Raw genomic sequence first — 16,423 nt, 5'->3', positions numbered from 1 at the left:
GAAAACCACATGATTTTATTACGTAATGGTAAAATTGTTTTTTTCTTTTATTATTTAATTTGTACTTTACAATTTGTGCAAATGTGACATTTGATAAATTTTTCTGACTTATTTGTTAAATAACATGTGGATTGCTAGCCCCAGCAGGATACCATCCTCGTGTGTCGCTTAAAATGAATTTACAAAAGTTGCCCTCAATCTCAGCCCTGTTTCTTCAACCAATCCTCCTTTACCATGTCAGCACCTTTCTCACCAATCATAATAGTCGGCGCATTGGTATTACCACTCACGTGGTTTGGCATAATCGAAGCGTCTATGACTCGAAGTCCAGCAACTCCGTGAACCCGAAGCCGAGCATCTACGACGGCGTTCGCGTCCGACTTAGGTCCCATTTTGCAAGTACCCACGGGATGATATATAGTCGCGGGAAGAAATCTGGCCATGCACTCCCAGAAAGAATCGCTATACATAGGGATGTGCTTGCAGCCAGGAAATGGCGTCGGATTCATTTCGCTCCCGTAACGTTTAAACGAATCAGTTTTACTCAATTCGAACACAAACTTAGCTCCTTCCACCAATGTCGCCATGTCTTCTGGCTCCTCGAAATAATTCGGATAAATCAATGGATGATCGAACGGATTGTTGCTTCGAAGCTTGATAACACCTCGGCTTTTTGGCCTTAAAAGCGTAGGAAGCGCGCTCCACGAACCCCTACCGTTAAGCTTTCCAAATACGGCGTCGTAGAACTCTCTGGTCAGTCCTAGAAGCTCCCTAAAAATTTCGCTACTGAATTCCAATGATAAAAAATGCAGTTGTATGTCTGGGAAGTCATCGGAGGCATTCGCGTATTTGGTATTGATAAAACTAAGTCCCTCCAATCTTCCTAAGGTAGACAATGGGCTATCTGCGGACATGGCGTATTCTAGGATATAGCTAATATTACCCATCTTGCTCTCTATGGATGAAATTTCTTCATTCACCAGAAACATAAGGCCTCCCACTGCTACATGATCTTGAAGATTATGGCCCACTACTAAATCCTGAATCACTCGTATACCGTGTTCCGATAAGTGTTCTTTAGGTCCTATTCCTGACAGCATCAACAACTGCGGGCTATTGATAGTTCCTCCAGAAACGATCACCTCCTTCTTAGCACGTATGCGCAACGTCTCCCCGTTTCTAACGAACTCTACGCCGTAAGCTTTCTTCGACGACGAATCTATTAATATTTTGGTAACATACGCTTCCATGGCGACGTGTAAATTTTTGCGCATCCTGGCAGGCCGCAAGAAGGCTTTCGCCGTGGAGCAGCGGCTGCCATCTCTGGTGGTGCCTTGAGGAATCATAAAGCCAGTGTGCCGTTCTCCATTAAAATCCCTATTCTCGTAACCCATTTCTTTCCCGGCTTCAATGAACGCATCGGCCAGAGGAGTGCGCCATCGTGGTTGCTCGACGGTTAAGTACCCGCCGGTCGAATGATACGGTGTTTCGGCGAAGCTGCGATCTCGATTGTCTTCGGATTTTAGGAAATAAGGCAACACATCCTGATACGACCATCCTGGATTGCCTTGTTGTTCCCAGATGTCGTAGTCTTTTTTGGCACCACGGACATAAAGCATGGCGTTTATCCCGCTGCTGCCTCCAAGCAGCTTGCCACGTGGCCAACGGCAACGACCGTCCTCCATAGCTGTGGGTATAATTTACGTTAAAGCACATTGAAAGCGTGGTGAATAATTGATAAACGAATATTGTTGTTGTTCGGTTATCAATTCTCCTTTCATATACCTTTGGGTTCGGCTATATATTCATTCTTCGATTTAGATTTGACATTTGGTATGCCTATATGTACATTTGCTTCTATATACATATCATTAAAATTCAGGTGGTATTGCATCAAATTAATAAGTCTGCACATTTATATATTTTAATACAAAGCAATATTAATTTTGGCAGCAATACCTATATGTTTTTAGAAATTGTAAAATAAAAAATTTCGGATCTGTCATTTTATCCTCTCTGGTGAGTTCAGCGACAATATACGTTAGTAATGATATGTGATAATTTGCCAGTGTTTCCGAAAGCTTTTGTAATTTTCTTGCTTCATGTATTGTCATTGCCATAAGTTGCATTTTATAATCCTTTCCAAGCGTGATATAATTTTGTCTACCAACCTCTCTTTTCACCGTAAGAAATAGAGCGTTAAACGTGGATGATTAAGGGATGCAGTATTATCTTTATATTTATTTACCGTTTTTATAAGTAGATATAATTCGATACTATTTACCTAGACAATAACTATTATTGGGTTCCGTCGTGTATTGCCAATCGATTTTGGTGTGCTGCAGAAGGTCCGCAAGAGAAGGAATATCATACACAGCGCTTCCATCTCCACCTGCTTCGAGAAGGAGTACGTTCCAATCTTCCACTTCGGACAGGCGACTTGCTACCACGGCACCTGTCATCGAGTAAAGTTACAGAACACTTTAAATGAAACATATCTAAGAAATGTTAATCCAGTTTAACGTCACAAATATCTTTGACAAGATAATGGGGAACCTAATTTCAGAACAACGAGAACAAGGGGCCATTTGTCAAAATTACGAATCGAAATTCGCCATAACGCAAAAGTACATTTACAAAATAAACGGAAAATATATACAGACAAAGGAAATTAAAGGCTAATATTTCGGCGTTAGTATTTAGAAATAACGTACAACATTGTTAATACATCGAGTGGATTCACAGAGTTGTGAAAGGAAATTTGACAAAAAATCGCGATTTGTGAATGTTAAATTTGTGCGTCAATTACGCATATTAGGAGCAGCAACGCGACCTTCTTAGCTCGCAAACACGCTGATACACTTATCTTTGACACACTTTTATTAGATTTAGAACGGAACTTTTCATGGGTAATATGAAAAACAATACCTGCAGAACCACCGCCCACGACTATGAAATCGTAAGCTGGCAATAGCGATTTGGAAGGAACATTGGTCGAAGAGTAAGGAACATTCGAATATATGACGTATAGCAACACGCTTATGAGCATCGATAACGTCGATGCGATCGGTTGTGATCTCATCGCCCCGAAAATGATGCGGTCGACATCCATTTTACACTTCTCCGATTTCCTTTTTCTATCTGTAACATCAAGATACGATACTTTAACAAACCTCTTATTAGCGATATGAGACGAAGTGGCAGAGTATTATTACTGAATGCATATTACCACAATTGCTCTTTCGTGCCCGAAAGGGCTTTGGTTCTTTCATTCGTAATTCTATTTTTCTCGAATACGATCTAACGAAACTAATATTTACTTTTTTAATGCGTGTATCTCATCAATTGTAATTGCCAGTGAAACATGTTATCCAGGTCAACATTCTCAACAATATTTTCCTATACCTGCAACCTCTGCGATACTGCACAGCCTTATATTTCACGGTATTCGCAAAATATTTCATCTAAATTTATGTAACGATACCTCATCATCTTGAAGTAGGCTTAAATTGAGCAATGGAAACTTAAGTCACTGATGAAAGAGGCATCTATTTTCGATATCGCGCCAGTAAAATTGATAAAGCGACAGTTTTTTGATTGTGCTAGATTAATAAAAAGTATCATGTAATCATTTTTGATGGATAGATCGCTATATCCACTGTTGCACTTTACTCTAATTTTCAGTGCGTCAATAATGTTATAAATATAGTTCTCGTCTCAAGAACATCGTTTTCTAAAGAACAAATTACAAAATTATTAAATAACTCATATGGCATTAAACATAAATTGCTTTGTCCCTTGAAAGCCAAGGCTGAGCGACGGTTGTAAATATGGGAAAAAGTTGTTCAATGTTGTGAGTTTGACGTAGTATTTCGATGTCATAGAATTTTTTGAGGTTTTCCCATCTCTGAATAATCACATTTTTTTTTTTTTTGTGTGTGCAGATGACAGGGGAATAAAAAGTTAATTGAAATTGTTGTGACACTGGCAGAAATGGTTGAGAAAAGAGTAAGACGGCAATAAATTTACAGTATAGATGTAGATACTATTTCTTAAAAAGTAGATCAGAGGTAATGAGATGTCAAAATATTAGCGAGTACGCTGAACTTTATGGGATACATACGTGGATTAAACACCAAACGTACGAGAGAGTTCCGATGCGACGTTATCCAAGACGACGAATGTTTCTGGCAGACGACCCCTTATATACTAAATTCGGAGCAATTATTGCGCAACGTGTAAGATGCCGTAATTACGTAATAGACACATCAGAATTTTTTCTCAAGGTTTGATCACTTAACATAATTTTATAAAAGTGTCTCTTTATCCATAGACTTATTTCTTTGTATAATAGAACAATTTTCAAAAAATTACTTAGCAAATTACAACTAATCATTTTCACAATTAAGACTCAAGTAGACATGTAACGCGGTGGGAAGAGTGCATCCTCTTCGATATATTATCAATGACTATAGCATACTTTCAACAGTACAGATAGGATTAGAAATAATAAACATGCGAGTTCTATTAGTGATCAAACTATTTTACTATTTCTCCTGAATACGGAGTATATAGGTGTGTTTGGATATAATTCTGCATATGTTATTTTGTGTATGACATTGACAAGAGAGATAGCCATCTTTGATAACAGAGAGATAAAAATGTATATGAATTATATAAGGCCTGGTCTAATGTAGTGAGATATCGGCACTGATGTCCTGAAACAATTTTCAATGAATCTATAAATATGTGCAACGTTGCACTATATTTTATCTGCCTGTGTGCACATGGAACCTAATGACAAATATACAGGGTGTGTTTTTAAGTTGAACATTAAAGCACGTTTCGTAAATGTGAACAATAGTAAATCGTAGTAATTGAATTTGAGAATGTACTGATAAAACCACATCAAATAGCAATTTACAATATCTATGCTAGAGTTACCGGCCATCTCACAAGGACAAAATATGAATATAACCCAACCAATAAACCATGAATTTGTCTTTTTGCGTATAATTACATTAAAGGGGAATAGTATCCTTGATTTCAGCTTAGGTGGCCTATATAAAAATGTGACCATTTGCATGCTAGGTTGAGAGGTAATGGAAACGTAAGGTAATTGACATTTTCTGTGAGTATCTCGAACATAGCAACATACATCGGAATCGCCGAAGTCGGTGACGTATTTCTCTCTTTATATAAATTGAATTATAGCAGACATTTGTAACAGCAACGCATACGCAGTTGTGTGCTGATTTTGCTATAAATTGCTCAAATATGGTTCACATTGAAATGTGCTATAATCAGAAAATAAGAGCCCCGTTTCAGTGTCTCACTATACCCCTCCTCTGCCAAGGATACGTTGCCCAATATTATCGCTGGTACAGAAGCGCAAATATAGACAAAATTTACTGTAGTGGTAACGATAGTCTTTAGCAAATATTTTGGAATCGATGAGCGACTGATACTTACATCTGCAGAAAACAGTTGCTCAGAATCTTGCTCCCGATAACAAATTCAAAATTGAACGATATACAGCAGTTTCTCCAGCTTAACAGTTCTTTAGATTCGCCATTGCAAGACAATACTCTACGAAACAATATTTCGAAAAGACAATTCCTGGCAAGACTCATCACATTCTGTTCTGTATTTTGGTGGAAATATAGGCGTCTCGCTGCTCGCCCCAGTCATGAGATCAGTTCTCGATCAAAACATTCTTTTACGAGATCCAACACTTGCTTAGTCGACTGAGTGGGACCAGCTGGTGGAATCTTACTAATAAGCTTAAGTCTATTTGATATCGGCAGTCAGGCAATTGAAATATCCGTTACGTTGTGTACAATCACCATCGAATCGTTTTCATATCCCGAGGTTCCGTTAGCATCCTAAGCCTAATCCATCAGCTAGGCCCTTGTACGCATACAGAGTATCGCAATCGACGTAAATACTAAAATTGTTTACACGTAGACATCTGATTCTGTAACTTTACAAACCGATGTGTTTAGTTTCAAGTGGGCAGGTATAAAATTTCCATTTCCTCTCTGTAGTAGTTGGTAGTAGGGAATCTTTCGTATTTAAAACAATATTATAACGAACATACATTAATAATATTTGTGTTACACATAGCAGCGTGGAAATAAAGATCTCAGATATTGCTTATTTTTCACGCTCTGTCCATTTCCATCTTTTTTTAATCTTATCAAAGACTTATCGAGTATTTCGAGGTGCCAAATATCAAATACACGTGTAACTAAAACCACAATTTAAGAACAACTATTCGTGTTTGCATTCTGTGATAACCTGGTATTTATTTCGTGGTTGCAACATATTTAGTAAGTAGCAAGGTTATTCAATTACTTATATATTCGTCGTATCATAAATAGTAAGAAGCAAGGTTAGTCAATTACTTATATATTCATCATTCGTATATTCGTGAGCTCATTCCGTAAAACAAGCGATTACACTAGCTGCATTAGGGAGGAAAGTCATTTTATGTATAATTATGGAAACTGCGGAATGAGCAGAAAATTCATAGTTCTTTGGCAGATTTTGTAGAATATGTAGTGTATATTTCTTTCTCTGTCAAAGACAAGGAAATTTACGGACGCTACCAGACCGTCTGTACATTACCAAGGCAATATTTTCTTCTTATGTTCATGTAGACTCTCAAGACGCCTAATGCCTGGATAGGAATTTTTTTTCCTGGTTACAGCAAAGGATGTTGTTACGGCATGAGGCTCAGTAGGGAACATGATTCCGACCATCGCTCGCGGTCCTCCAGCGTCACAGATATATCCTCTTATCTGTCCGACGAAAAACATACATTGTATCGACGAGCGCATACTTGTCAGCAAGCAGCGAGTTCTGGAACTGTCGATTTCGGACCGTTTATTTTTAACAAAGAAGTCGGCCTGCGTGATCATCAGCGCGAGCGGCGGCGCGATCCGAGCATTTGGGAGGTCGTCACCCCGAAAGACAAGGAATCGGTCGAGGGAAATCAGTCTCAATCGAACACTCTAATCGATCAGTCGCATCCGAAATCTATAACCGATGAGTCTCATTCGAAAACTGTAACTGAAAGTCGCATTTGAACAGTCTCATTAGAAAATTCACACCGCATACATCAAAAATCGAGTCGAATCTCTGTAAATCATTATCTGTATCTATCACGAAACAATTTGTGACGCTTCTGTTATTATTTAATTTATTGTTAAAAATACATGCTATATTAACCTGTTAACACAGTGTTAAATTCATACAACCATCCCTGTTCTCTTAATCGAAACAAGGGGACCGACTATTCCGCGGCGTCGATTACACGAATCGTAGCGAGAATTTATTCCTCTCACTGACGCGTTTTCCACGCGACCGCGTCTCTCCGCGAACGATCGTAACAGATGTTGTATTTAAGACAGGGCCCACGTATGATTCCTGTATAATTATCCTCAGATTGTGGGATTGGTCACTAAACTGGTCGTTGATTGCTTCTTGGGAGAAATATCATCACCGCAAAATGAAGAATATTCATTTAGAATTGCTACATCTCTGAACATCCACACTGGTAACGTCGAGAACGAGGCAGATGAAATATAATAGTAGGATGAAATGAAGTTAACGTAAGAGATGTTTGATCGTAATTATACAAAGTTGCCTTTTTACATTACTAATGTTATACTCTTTCCGTTCGATAGTTTAAGGTGAACAAAACGAAGCTCTCTATCTTCTGCTCGGCCCTACTTTAACGTTTCCTCATGCAGAGAGTATTGGAACGTCTTTAAGGCATATTGCCGAGTACAGTCGGTTACAAAAATATAGCGCGCGCAGGCGTAAAAGAGCGGATCTCAGTTTATATGGGAGAGAAAAGAACTATCTGAAATAACTGGACGTGCGAACCCGGACAATATTGTGAGACGGGCTCTGTTGATCGTAATATGCCATGAAAATATATTTTCAATTGAAAACCACATTATTTTATTACGTAATGGTAAAATTGTTTTTTTCTTTTATTATTTAATTTGTACTTTACAATTTGTGCAAATGTGCCATTTGATAAATTTTTCTGACTTATTTGTTAAATAACATGTGGATTGCTAGCCCCAGCAGGATATCATCCTCGAGTGTCGCTTAAAATAAATTTACAAAAGTAGCCTCAATCTCATCACTGTTACTTCAACCAATCCTCCTTCACCATGTCAGCACCTTTCTCACCAATCATAATGGTCGGCGCATTGGTATTACCACTCACGTGGTTTGGCATAATCGAAGCGTCTATGACTCGAAGTCCAGCAACTCCGTGAACCCGAAGCCGAGCATCTACGACGGCGTTCGCGTCCGACTTAGGTCCCATTTTGCAAGTACCCACGGGATGATATATAGTCACGGGAAGAAATCTGGCCATGCACTCCCAGAAAGAATCGCTATACATAGGGATGTGCTTGCAGCCAGGAAATGGCGTCGGATTCATTTCGCTCCCGTAACGTTTAAACGAATCAGTTTTACTCAATTCGAACACAAACTTAGCTCCTTCGACCAATGTCGCCATGTCTTCTGGCTCCTTGAAATAATTCGGATAAATCAATGGATGATCGAACGGATTGTTTCTTCGAAGCTTGATAACACCTCGGCTTTTTGGCCTTAAAAGCGTAGGAAACGCGCTCCACGAGCCCCTACCGTTAAGCTTTCCAAATACGGCGTCGTAGAACTCTCTGGTCAGTCCTTCATTCTTCCTATAAATTTCGCTATTGAAGCCCGACGATAAAAAATGCAGTTGTATGTCTGGGAAGTCATCGGAGGCATTCGCGTATTTGGTATTGATAAAACTAAGTCCCTCCAATCTTCCTAAGGTAGACAATGGGCTATCTGCGGACAGGGCGTATTCTAGGATATAGCTAATATTACTCATCTTGCTCTCTATGGATGAAATTTCTTCATTCACCAGGAACATAAGGCCTCCCACTGCCACATGATCTTGAAGATTATGGCCCACTCTTAAATCCTGAATCACTGGTATACCGTGTTCAGATAAGTGTTCTTTAGGTCCTATTCCTGACAGCATTAACAACTGCGGGCTATTGATAGTTCCTCCAGAAACGATCACCTCCTTGTTGGCACGTACGCGCAGCGTCTCCCCGTTCCTAACGAACTCTACGCCGTAAGCTTTCTTCGACGACGAATCTATTAATATTTTGGTAACATACGCTTCCATGGCGACGTGCAAATTTTTGCGCATCCTGGCAGGCCGCAAGAAGGCTTTCGCCGTGGAGCAGCGGCTGCCATCTCTGGTGGTGCCTTGAGGAGTTATAAAGCCAGTGTGCCGTTCTCCATTAATATCCCTATTCTCGTAACCCATTTCTTTCCCGGCTTGAATGAACGCATCGGCCAGAGGAGTGCGCCATCGTGGTTGCTCGACGGTTAAGTACCCGCCGGTCGAATGATACGGTGTTTCGGCGTAGCTGCGATCTCGATTGTCTTCGGATTTTAGGAAATAAGGCAACACATCCTCATACGACCATCCTGGATTGCCTTGTTGTTCCCAGATATCGTAGTCTTTTTTGGCACCACGGACATAAAGCATGGCGTTTATTCCGCTACTGCCGCCAAGCAGCTTGCCACGTGGCCAGTGGCAACGACCATTCTCCATAGCTGTGGGTATAATTTACGTTAAAGCACATTGAAAGCGTGGTGAATAATTGATAGACGAATATTGTTGTTGTTCGGTTATCAATTCTCCTTTCATATACCTTTGGGTTCGGCTATACATTCATTCTTCGATTTAGATTTGACATTAGGTGTAACTAATTATACATATGGGTTTTATATACATATTAATAAACTTCATGTGATATAACTTTAAATAAATAATTCTGCACATTTATATATTTTTCAATACAATGCAATATTAATTTTTTCAACAATACTTATGTTTTTAGTAATTGTGGAATAATAAATTTCAGATCTGTCACTTTATAGCTTCTGGTGAGTTCGGCGACAATATACGTTAGAAATGATATGTGATATGTGAAAAACTTCCTCGCTCCGTGTATTCTCACTGCCACATATTGCATTTTATAATCCTTTCCAAGCGTGATATAATTTTGTCTACCACCCTCTCTTTTCACCGTAAGAAATAGAGCGTTAAACGTGGATGATTAAGGGATGCAGTATTACCTTTATATTTATTTACCGTTTTTATAAGTAGATATAATTCGATACTATTTACCTAGACAATAACTATTATTGGGTTCCGTCGTGTATTGCCAATCGATTTTGGTGAGCTGCAGAAGGTCCGCAAGAGAAGGAATATCATACACAGCGCTTCCATCTCCACCTGCTTCGAGAATGAGTACGTTCCAATCTTCCATTTCGGACAGGCGACTTGCTACCACGGCACCTGTCATCGAGTAAAGTTACAGAACACTTTAAATGAAACATATCCAAGAAATGTTAATCCAGTTTAACGTCACAAATATCTTTGACAAGATAATGCGGAACCTAATTTCAGAACAACGAGAACAAGGGGCCATTTGTCGAAATTACGAATGGAAATTCGCCATAACGCAAAAGTACATTTACAAAATAAACGGAAAATATATACAGACGAAGGAAATTAAAGGCTAATATTTCGGCGTTAGTATTTAGAAATAACGTACAACATTGTTAATACATCTAGTGGATTCACAGAGTTGTGAAAGGAAATTTGACAAAAAATCGCGATTTGTGAATGTTAAATTTGTGCGTCAATTACGCATATTAGGAGCAGCAACGCGACCTTCTTAGCTCGCAAACACGCTGATACACTTATCTTTGACACACTTTTATTAGATTTAGAACGGAACTTTTCATGGGTAATATGAAAAACAATACCTGCAGAACCACCGCCCACGACTATGAAATCGTAAGCTGGCAATAGCGATTTGGAAGGAACATTGGTCGAAGAGTAAGGAACATTCGAATATATGACGTATAGCAACACGCTTATGAGCATCGATAACGTCGATGCGATCGGTTGTGATCTCATCGCCCCGAAAATGATGCGGTCGACATCCATTTTACACTTTTCCCACTTCCTTTATCAATCTGTAACATCAAGATTCGATACTTTAATAAACATCTTGTTAGGGATATAAGACTAAGTGGCAGAGAATTATTACTAAATGCATATTAACAGCATTTGTTTTTTCGGGCCCTGAGGGCTTCGTTCTTTCATTCTTAAAGCTACATTTCTCGAATAGGATCTAGCGAAACTATTATTTATTTTCTTATTGAATGTATTGCAACGGTTTTAATTGCCAAAAACATGTTAAAATTCTGAAAAATGTTTTTCTATACCTGCAAACGCTGCGATGCTGCACAGCCTTATATTGCACGGTATTCGCAAAATACTTCATCTAAATTTATGTGACGATAACTTATCATCTTAATGTAGGCTTAAATGGAGCAACTTAACCTTAACTCACTGATGAAAAAGGCAACTATTTTCGATATCGTTTCGATAAGTAAATTAGAAAAAGCGACAGTTTGTAGATTGTGCTGGACTAATAAAAGCTATTATGAAATAATTTTTGATTAATAGATCGCTATATCGACTGTTATACTTTTACTTGATTTTCAATGCGTCAAAAATGTTATAAATACTGTTCTTCACACAAGAAAATTATTTTCTAACCATGAAAGTACAAAATTGTTAAACAACACATATGGTATTAAACATAAATTGCTTTGTCGCTTGCAAGCCAAAGTTGATCGTCGGTCATAAATATGGGAAGAAGTTGCTCAAAGTGGTAAGTTTGACAAAGTATTTCGATGTCCTCGGATTCTTTGAAATCTTCCCATCTCCGAGTAATCACATTCTTTTTTGTGTGTGCAGATGACAGGAGAATAAGAAGTTAATTGAAATTGTGGTGACACTTGCAGAAATGGTTGAGAAAAGAGTTAGACGGCAATAAATTTACAGTATAGATGTAGATACTATTTCTTAAAAAGTAGATCAGAGGTAATGAGATGTCAAAATATTAGCGAGTATGCAGAAATTTATGGGATACATACGTGGATTAAACACCAAACGTACGAGAGAGTTCCGATGCGACGTTATCCAAAACGACGAATGCTTCTGGCTGACGACCCCTTATATACTAAATTCGGAGCAATTATTATGCAACGTGTGAGATGCCGCAATTACGTAATAGACACATCAAAATTTTTTCTCAAGGTTTCAACACTTAACATAATTTTATAAAAGTGTCTCTTTATACATAGACTTATTTCTTGGTATAAATAGAACAATTTTCCAAAAATTACTTAGCGAATTACAACTAATCATTTTCACAATTAATTTGTCGCGCTCAAGTAGACTTGTAGCGCGGTGGGAAGAGTACATCCTATTCGATATAATATCGGTGACTAAAGCATACTTTCAACAGTATAGAGAGGATTAGCATTAATGAACATGCGAGTTCGATTCATGATCAAACTACTTTACTATTTCCCCTGAATACGGAATAGATGGGCGTGTTTGGACATAATTCAGCATATGATATTCGACATATGACATTGACAAGAGGGACAGCCATATTAGATAACACAGAGATAAAAATGTATATGAATAATATAAGGCCTGGTCTAATGTTGTGTGATATAGGCACTGATGTCCTGAAACAATTTTCAATGAATCTATAAATATGTGCATTGTTGCACTATATTCTATCTGCCTGTTTGCACATGTAACCTAATGACCAATACATGGTGTGTTTTTAAGTTGAACACTAAAGTACGTTTCGTAAATGTGAACAATAGTAAATCGTAGTATTTGGTTTAAGAATTGACTGATAAAATGGCATGAAATATCAATTTATAATATCTATGCTAGCGTTACCGGCCATCTCACAAAGACAAGATATGAATATAACCCAACCAATAAACCATGAATTGGTCTTTTTGCGTATAGTTACATTAAAGGGGAATAGTATCCTTGATTTCAGCTTAGGTGGCCTATATAAAAATGTGACCATTTGCATGCTAGATTGAGAGGTAATGGAAACGTAAGGTAATTGACATTTTCTGTGAGTATCTCGAACATAGCAACATACATCGGAATCGCCGAAGTCGGTGACGTATTTCTCTCTTTATACAAATTGAATTATAGCAGACATTTCTAACAGCATCGCATACGCAGTTGTGTGCAGATTTTACTATAAATTGCTCAAATATGGTTCACATTGAAATGTGCTATTGTCAGAAGGTAAGAGCGCTGTTTCTGTGTCTCACTATACCCCTCCGCTGCCAATGATACGATAATCAAAATTATCGCTGATACGGAAGCGCATATATAGACAAAGTTCACTGTAGTGGTAACAATAGTTTTTAGCAAATATTCTGGAATCGATGAGCGACTGAAACTTACATGTACAGAAAACAGTTGCTCAGGGTCTTGCTCCCGGTAACAAATTCAAAAGGCAACGATATCCAAGAGTTTTTCCAGCTAAACAGTTCTCGAGATTCGCCATCGCAAGACAATACTCTACGAGACAATATTTCGCAAGACAATTCCTGGCAAGACTCATCACATTTCGTTCGGTATGTTGGCGGAAATATAAGCGTCACGCTGCTCACCCCAATCTTCAGATCAGTTCTCGATGAAAATATTCTTTTTGAAAACCAACACTTGCTTAGTCGACTGAGTGGAACTAGCTGGTGGAATCTTACTAATAAGGTTAAGTGTAATTCATATCGGCAGTTAGGCAATTGAAATATCCGTTACGTTGTGAACAATCTCCATCGAATCGTTTTCTAGGCCCTTGTACGCATACAGGGAATTGCAACTGACGTAAATACTAAAATTGCTTACATCTGGACATCTAATTCTGTAGCTTTACAAACCGATATGTTTAGTTTGCAGTGGGCAAGTATAAAATTTCAATTTCCTCAGAGTAGTAGTTGGTAGTAGGGATTCCTTCGGATTTAAAACAATAATATAACGAATATAAATTAATAATATTTGTGCTATACATTGTAGTATGAAAATAAAGAGCTCAAATATTGGTAACTTTTCAGGCTCTGACCATTTCCAACTTTTGTTAATCTTATCAAAGTCTTACCACGTATTTCGAGGTGCCAACTATCAAATACACGTGTAACTAGAACCATAATTTAAGAACAATAGTTCGTGTTTGCATTCTGTGATAACCAGGTAATTATTTCGTGGTCGTATCATAAATAGTAAGAAGCAAGGTTAGACAATTACTTATATATTCATCATTCGTAAATTCGTGAGCTCATTCCGTAAAACAAGCGATTACACTAGCTGCATTAGGAAGGAAAGTCGTTTTATGTATAATTATTGAAACTGCGGAATGAGCAGAAAATTCACAGTCCTTTGCCAGATTTTATAGAATATGTAGTGTATATTTCTTTCTTTGTCAAAGACAAGGAAATATACGGACGCTACCAGACCGTCTGTACATTACCAAGACAATATTTTCTTCTTATGTTCATGTAGACTCTCAAGGCGCCTAATGCCTGGATAGGAATTTTTTTTCCTGGTTACAGCAAAGGATGTTGTTACGGCACGAGGCTCAGTAGGGAACATGTTTCCGACCGTCGCTCGCGGTCCTCCAGCGTCGCAGATATATCCTCTTATCTGTCCGACGAAAAACATACATTGTATCGACTAGCGCATACTTGTCACCAAGCAGCGAGTTCTGAAACTGTCGATTTCGGACCGTTTTTTTTTTTAGCAAAGAAGTCGGCCTGCGTGATCATCGGCGCGAGCGGCGGCGCGATCCGAGCATTTGGGAGGTCGTCACCCCGAAAGACAAGGAATCGGTCGAGGGAAATCAGTCTCAATCGAACACTCTAATCGATCAGTCGCATCCGAAATCTATAACCGATGAGTCTCATTCGAAAACTGTAACTGCAAGTCTCATTTGAACAGTCTCATTGTCACGGTTTTATTCAATTTATTATTTTTTCGAAATTATTTCTACCTTAAATTTGTCCTTGATAAAAGGTTATACGACAACTAAATTTGGTTGGTAAAGGTTATACTACAAGTAAATTTGTTTCACAAATATATATATTTTGTAATATCGACAAAACGTTAAACGTAAGATTATGCAACGATATAATGGAACGCAAAGCGAAGAGTGCTTTTTTGTTGATAATCACGTAAACGAGGTATTTTAAAAAATTATTTTGCAATATATTCAATGTAAAAAAAAAACATTCGCACATCCTTTAAAAGATAATAACAGTTTTTTTTTTAAATTTCATGAAACGACCTCATATATTTTGGGAAATTAGAACAACTAGTTTACTAGATGAGCTCTACAAAAAATTTTGAAAAATTTACAGTTGATCGGAATTGAGGAGACAAAGCTAAAGGTCGTTTGTTACAAGTTTTTCATCTGAGCCTGTAAGTTGAAATAGTTATGTCAATTACATATAAATGTCAAATATATATGTCGCAGATGTATAACCAATGAGTCTCATTCGAAAACTGTAACTGCATGTCGCATTTGAACACTCTCATTAGGAAATTCACACCGCATACATCAAAAATCGAGTCGAATCTCTGTAAATCATTATCTGTATCCATCACGAAACAATTAGTGACGCTTCTGTTATTATTTAATTTATTGTTAAAAATACATGCTATATTAACCTGTTAACACAGTGTTAAATTCATACAACCATCCCTGTTTCCTTAATCGAAACAAGGGGACCGACTATTCCGCGGCGTCGATTACACGAATCGTAGCGAGAATTTATTACTCTCGCTGACGAGTTTTCCTCGCGACCGCGTCACACCGCGAACGGTCGTAACAGATGTATTTAAGACAGGGCCCAAGTTTGATTCCTGAAATCTCCTGATGTTACCCAAGGATTCGAAAGCAGAGGACATCTACAGATATAAAAGACGACTATTAACATGTGATTGGATGTCCAGAGGTTAGTCCTGTATTGAAACAATATAGGTAACGGTTTGTTTTGAATGTTATTCGAAAGGGAGAAAGAGGAAGCTTATTAAGGAAATACTCCAGTCAGACCGGGTTGCAAGCTCCAAGGAATGCTTAACAGTAAAATTATCCTCAGATTGTGGGATTGGTCACTGAACTGGTCGTTGATTGCTTCTTGGGAGAATTATCATACCGCACAATGAAGGATATTTATTTGGAATTGCTACATCTCTGAACATCCACACTGGTAACGTCGAGAACGAGGCAGATGAAATATAATAGTAGGATGAAATGAAGTTAACGTAAGAGATGTTTGATCGTAATTATACAAAGTTGCCTTTTTACATTACTAATGTTATACTCTTACCGTTCGCTAGTATAAGGTGAACAAAACGAAGCGCTCTATCTTCTGCTCGGCCCTACTCTAACGTTTCCTCATGCTGAAAGTATTAGAATGTCTTTAAGGCATA

General features: G+C 38.1%; 2 protein-coding genes across 2 annotated transcripts; both read right to left on the bottom strand.

The window, feature by feature from the left end:
* Positions 1-24: 24 nt before the first annotated feature.
* Positions 25-4,186, bottom strand: LOC139986806 (glucose dehydrogenase [FAD, quinone]-like). Its single transcript, XM_072002430.1, has 4 exons — positions 4,124-4,186; positions 2,929-3,141; positions 2,285-2,455; positions 25-1,687 (listed from the first exon to the last, which is right to left on the bottom strand). The coding sequence occupies exons 2-4, from the start codon at positions 3,110-3,112 to the stop codon at positions 201-203; spliced, it is 1,842 nt and encodes a 613-aa protein (XP_071858531.1). The 5' UTR covers positions 3,113-3,141; positions 4,124-4,186; the 3' UTR covers positions 25-200.
* A 3,877-nt stretch (positions 4,187-8,063) lies between these two features.
* LOC139986809 (glucose dehydrogenase [FAD, quinone]-like) lies at positions 8,064-12,133 on the bottom strand. Its single transcript, XM_072002434.1, has 4 exons — positions 12,046-12,133; positions 10,864-11,076; positions 10,220-10,390; positions 8,064-9,642 (listed from the first exon to the last, which is right to left on the bottom strand). The coding sequence occupies exons 2-4, from the start codon at positions 11,045-11,047 to the stop codon at positions 8,165-8,167; spliced, it is 1,833 nt and encodes a 610-aa protein (XP_071858535.1). The 5' UTR covers positions 11,048-11,076; positions 12,046-12,133; the 3' UTR covers positions 8,064-8,164.
* Positions 12,134-16,423: the final 4,290 nt, after the last annotated feature.

Source organism: Bombus fervidus, chromosome 4, assembly GCF_041682495.2.
Source record: "Bombus fervidus isolate BK054 chromosome 4, iyBomFerv1, whole genome shotgun sequence".
Taxonomy (NCBI): Eukaryota; Metazoa; Arthropoda; class Insecta; order Hymenoptera; family Apidae; genus Bombus; species Bombus fervidus.
Note: the sequence above shows the minus strand (reverse complement) of the source record. Positions and strands in the feature narration are given on the sequence as shown.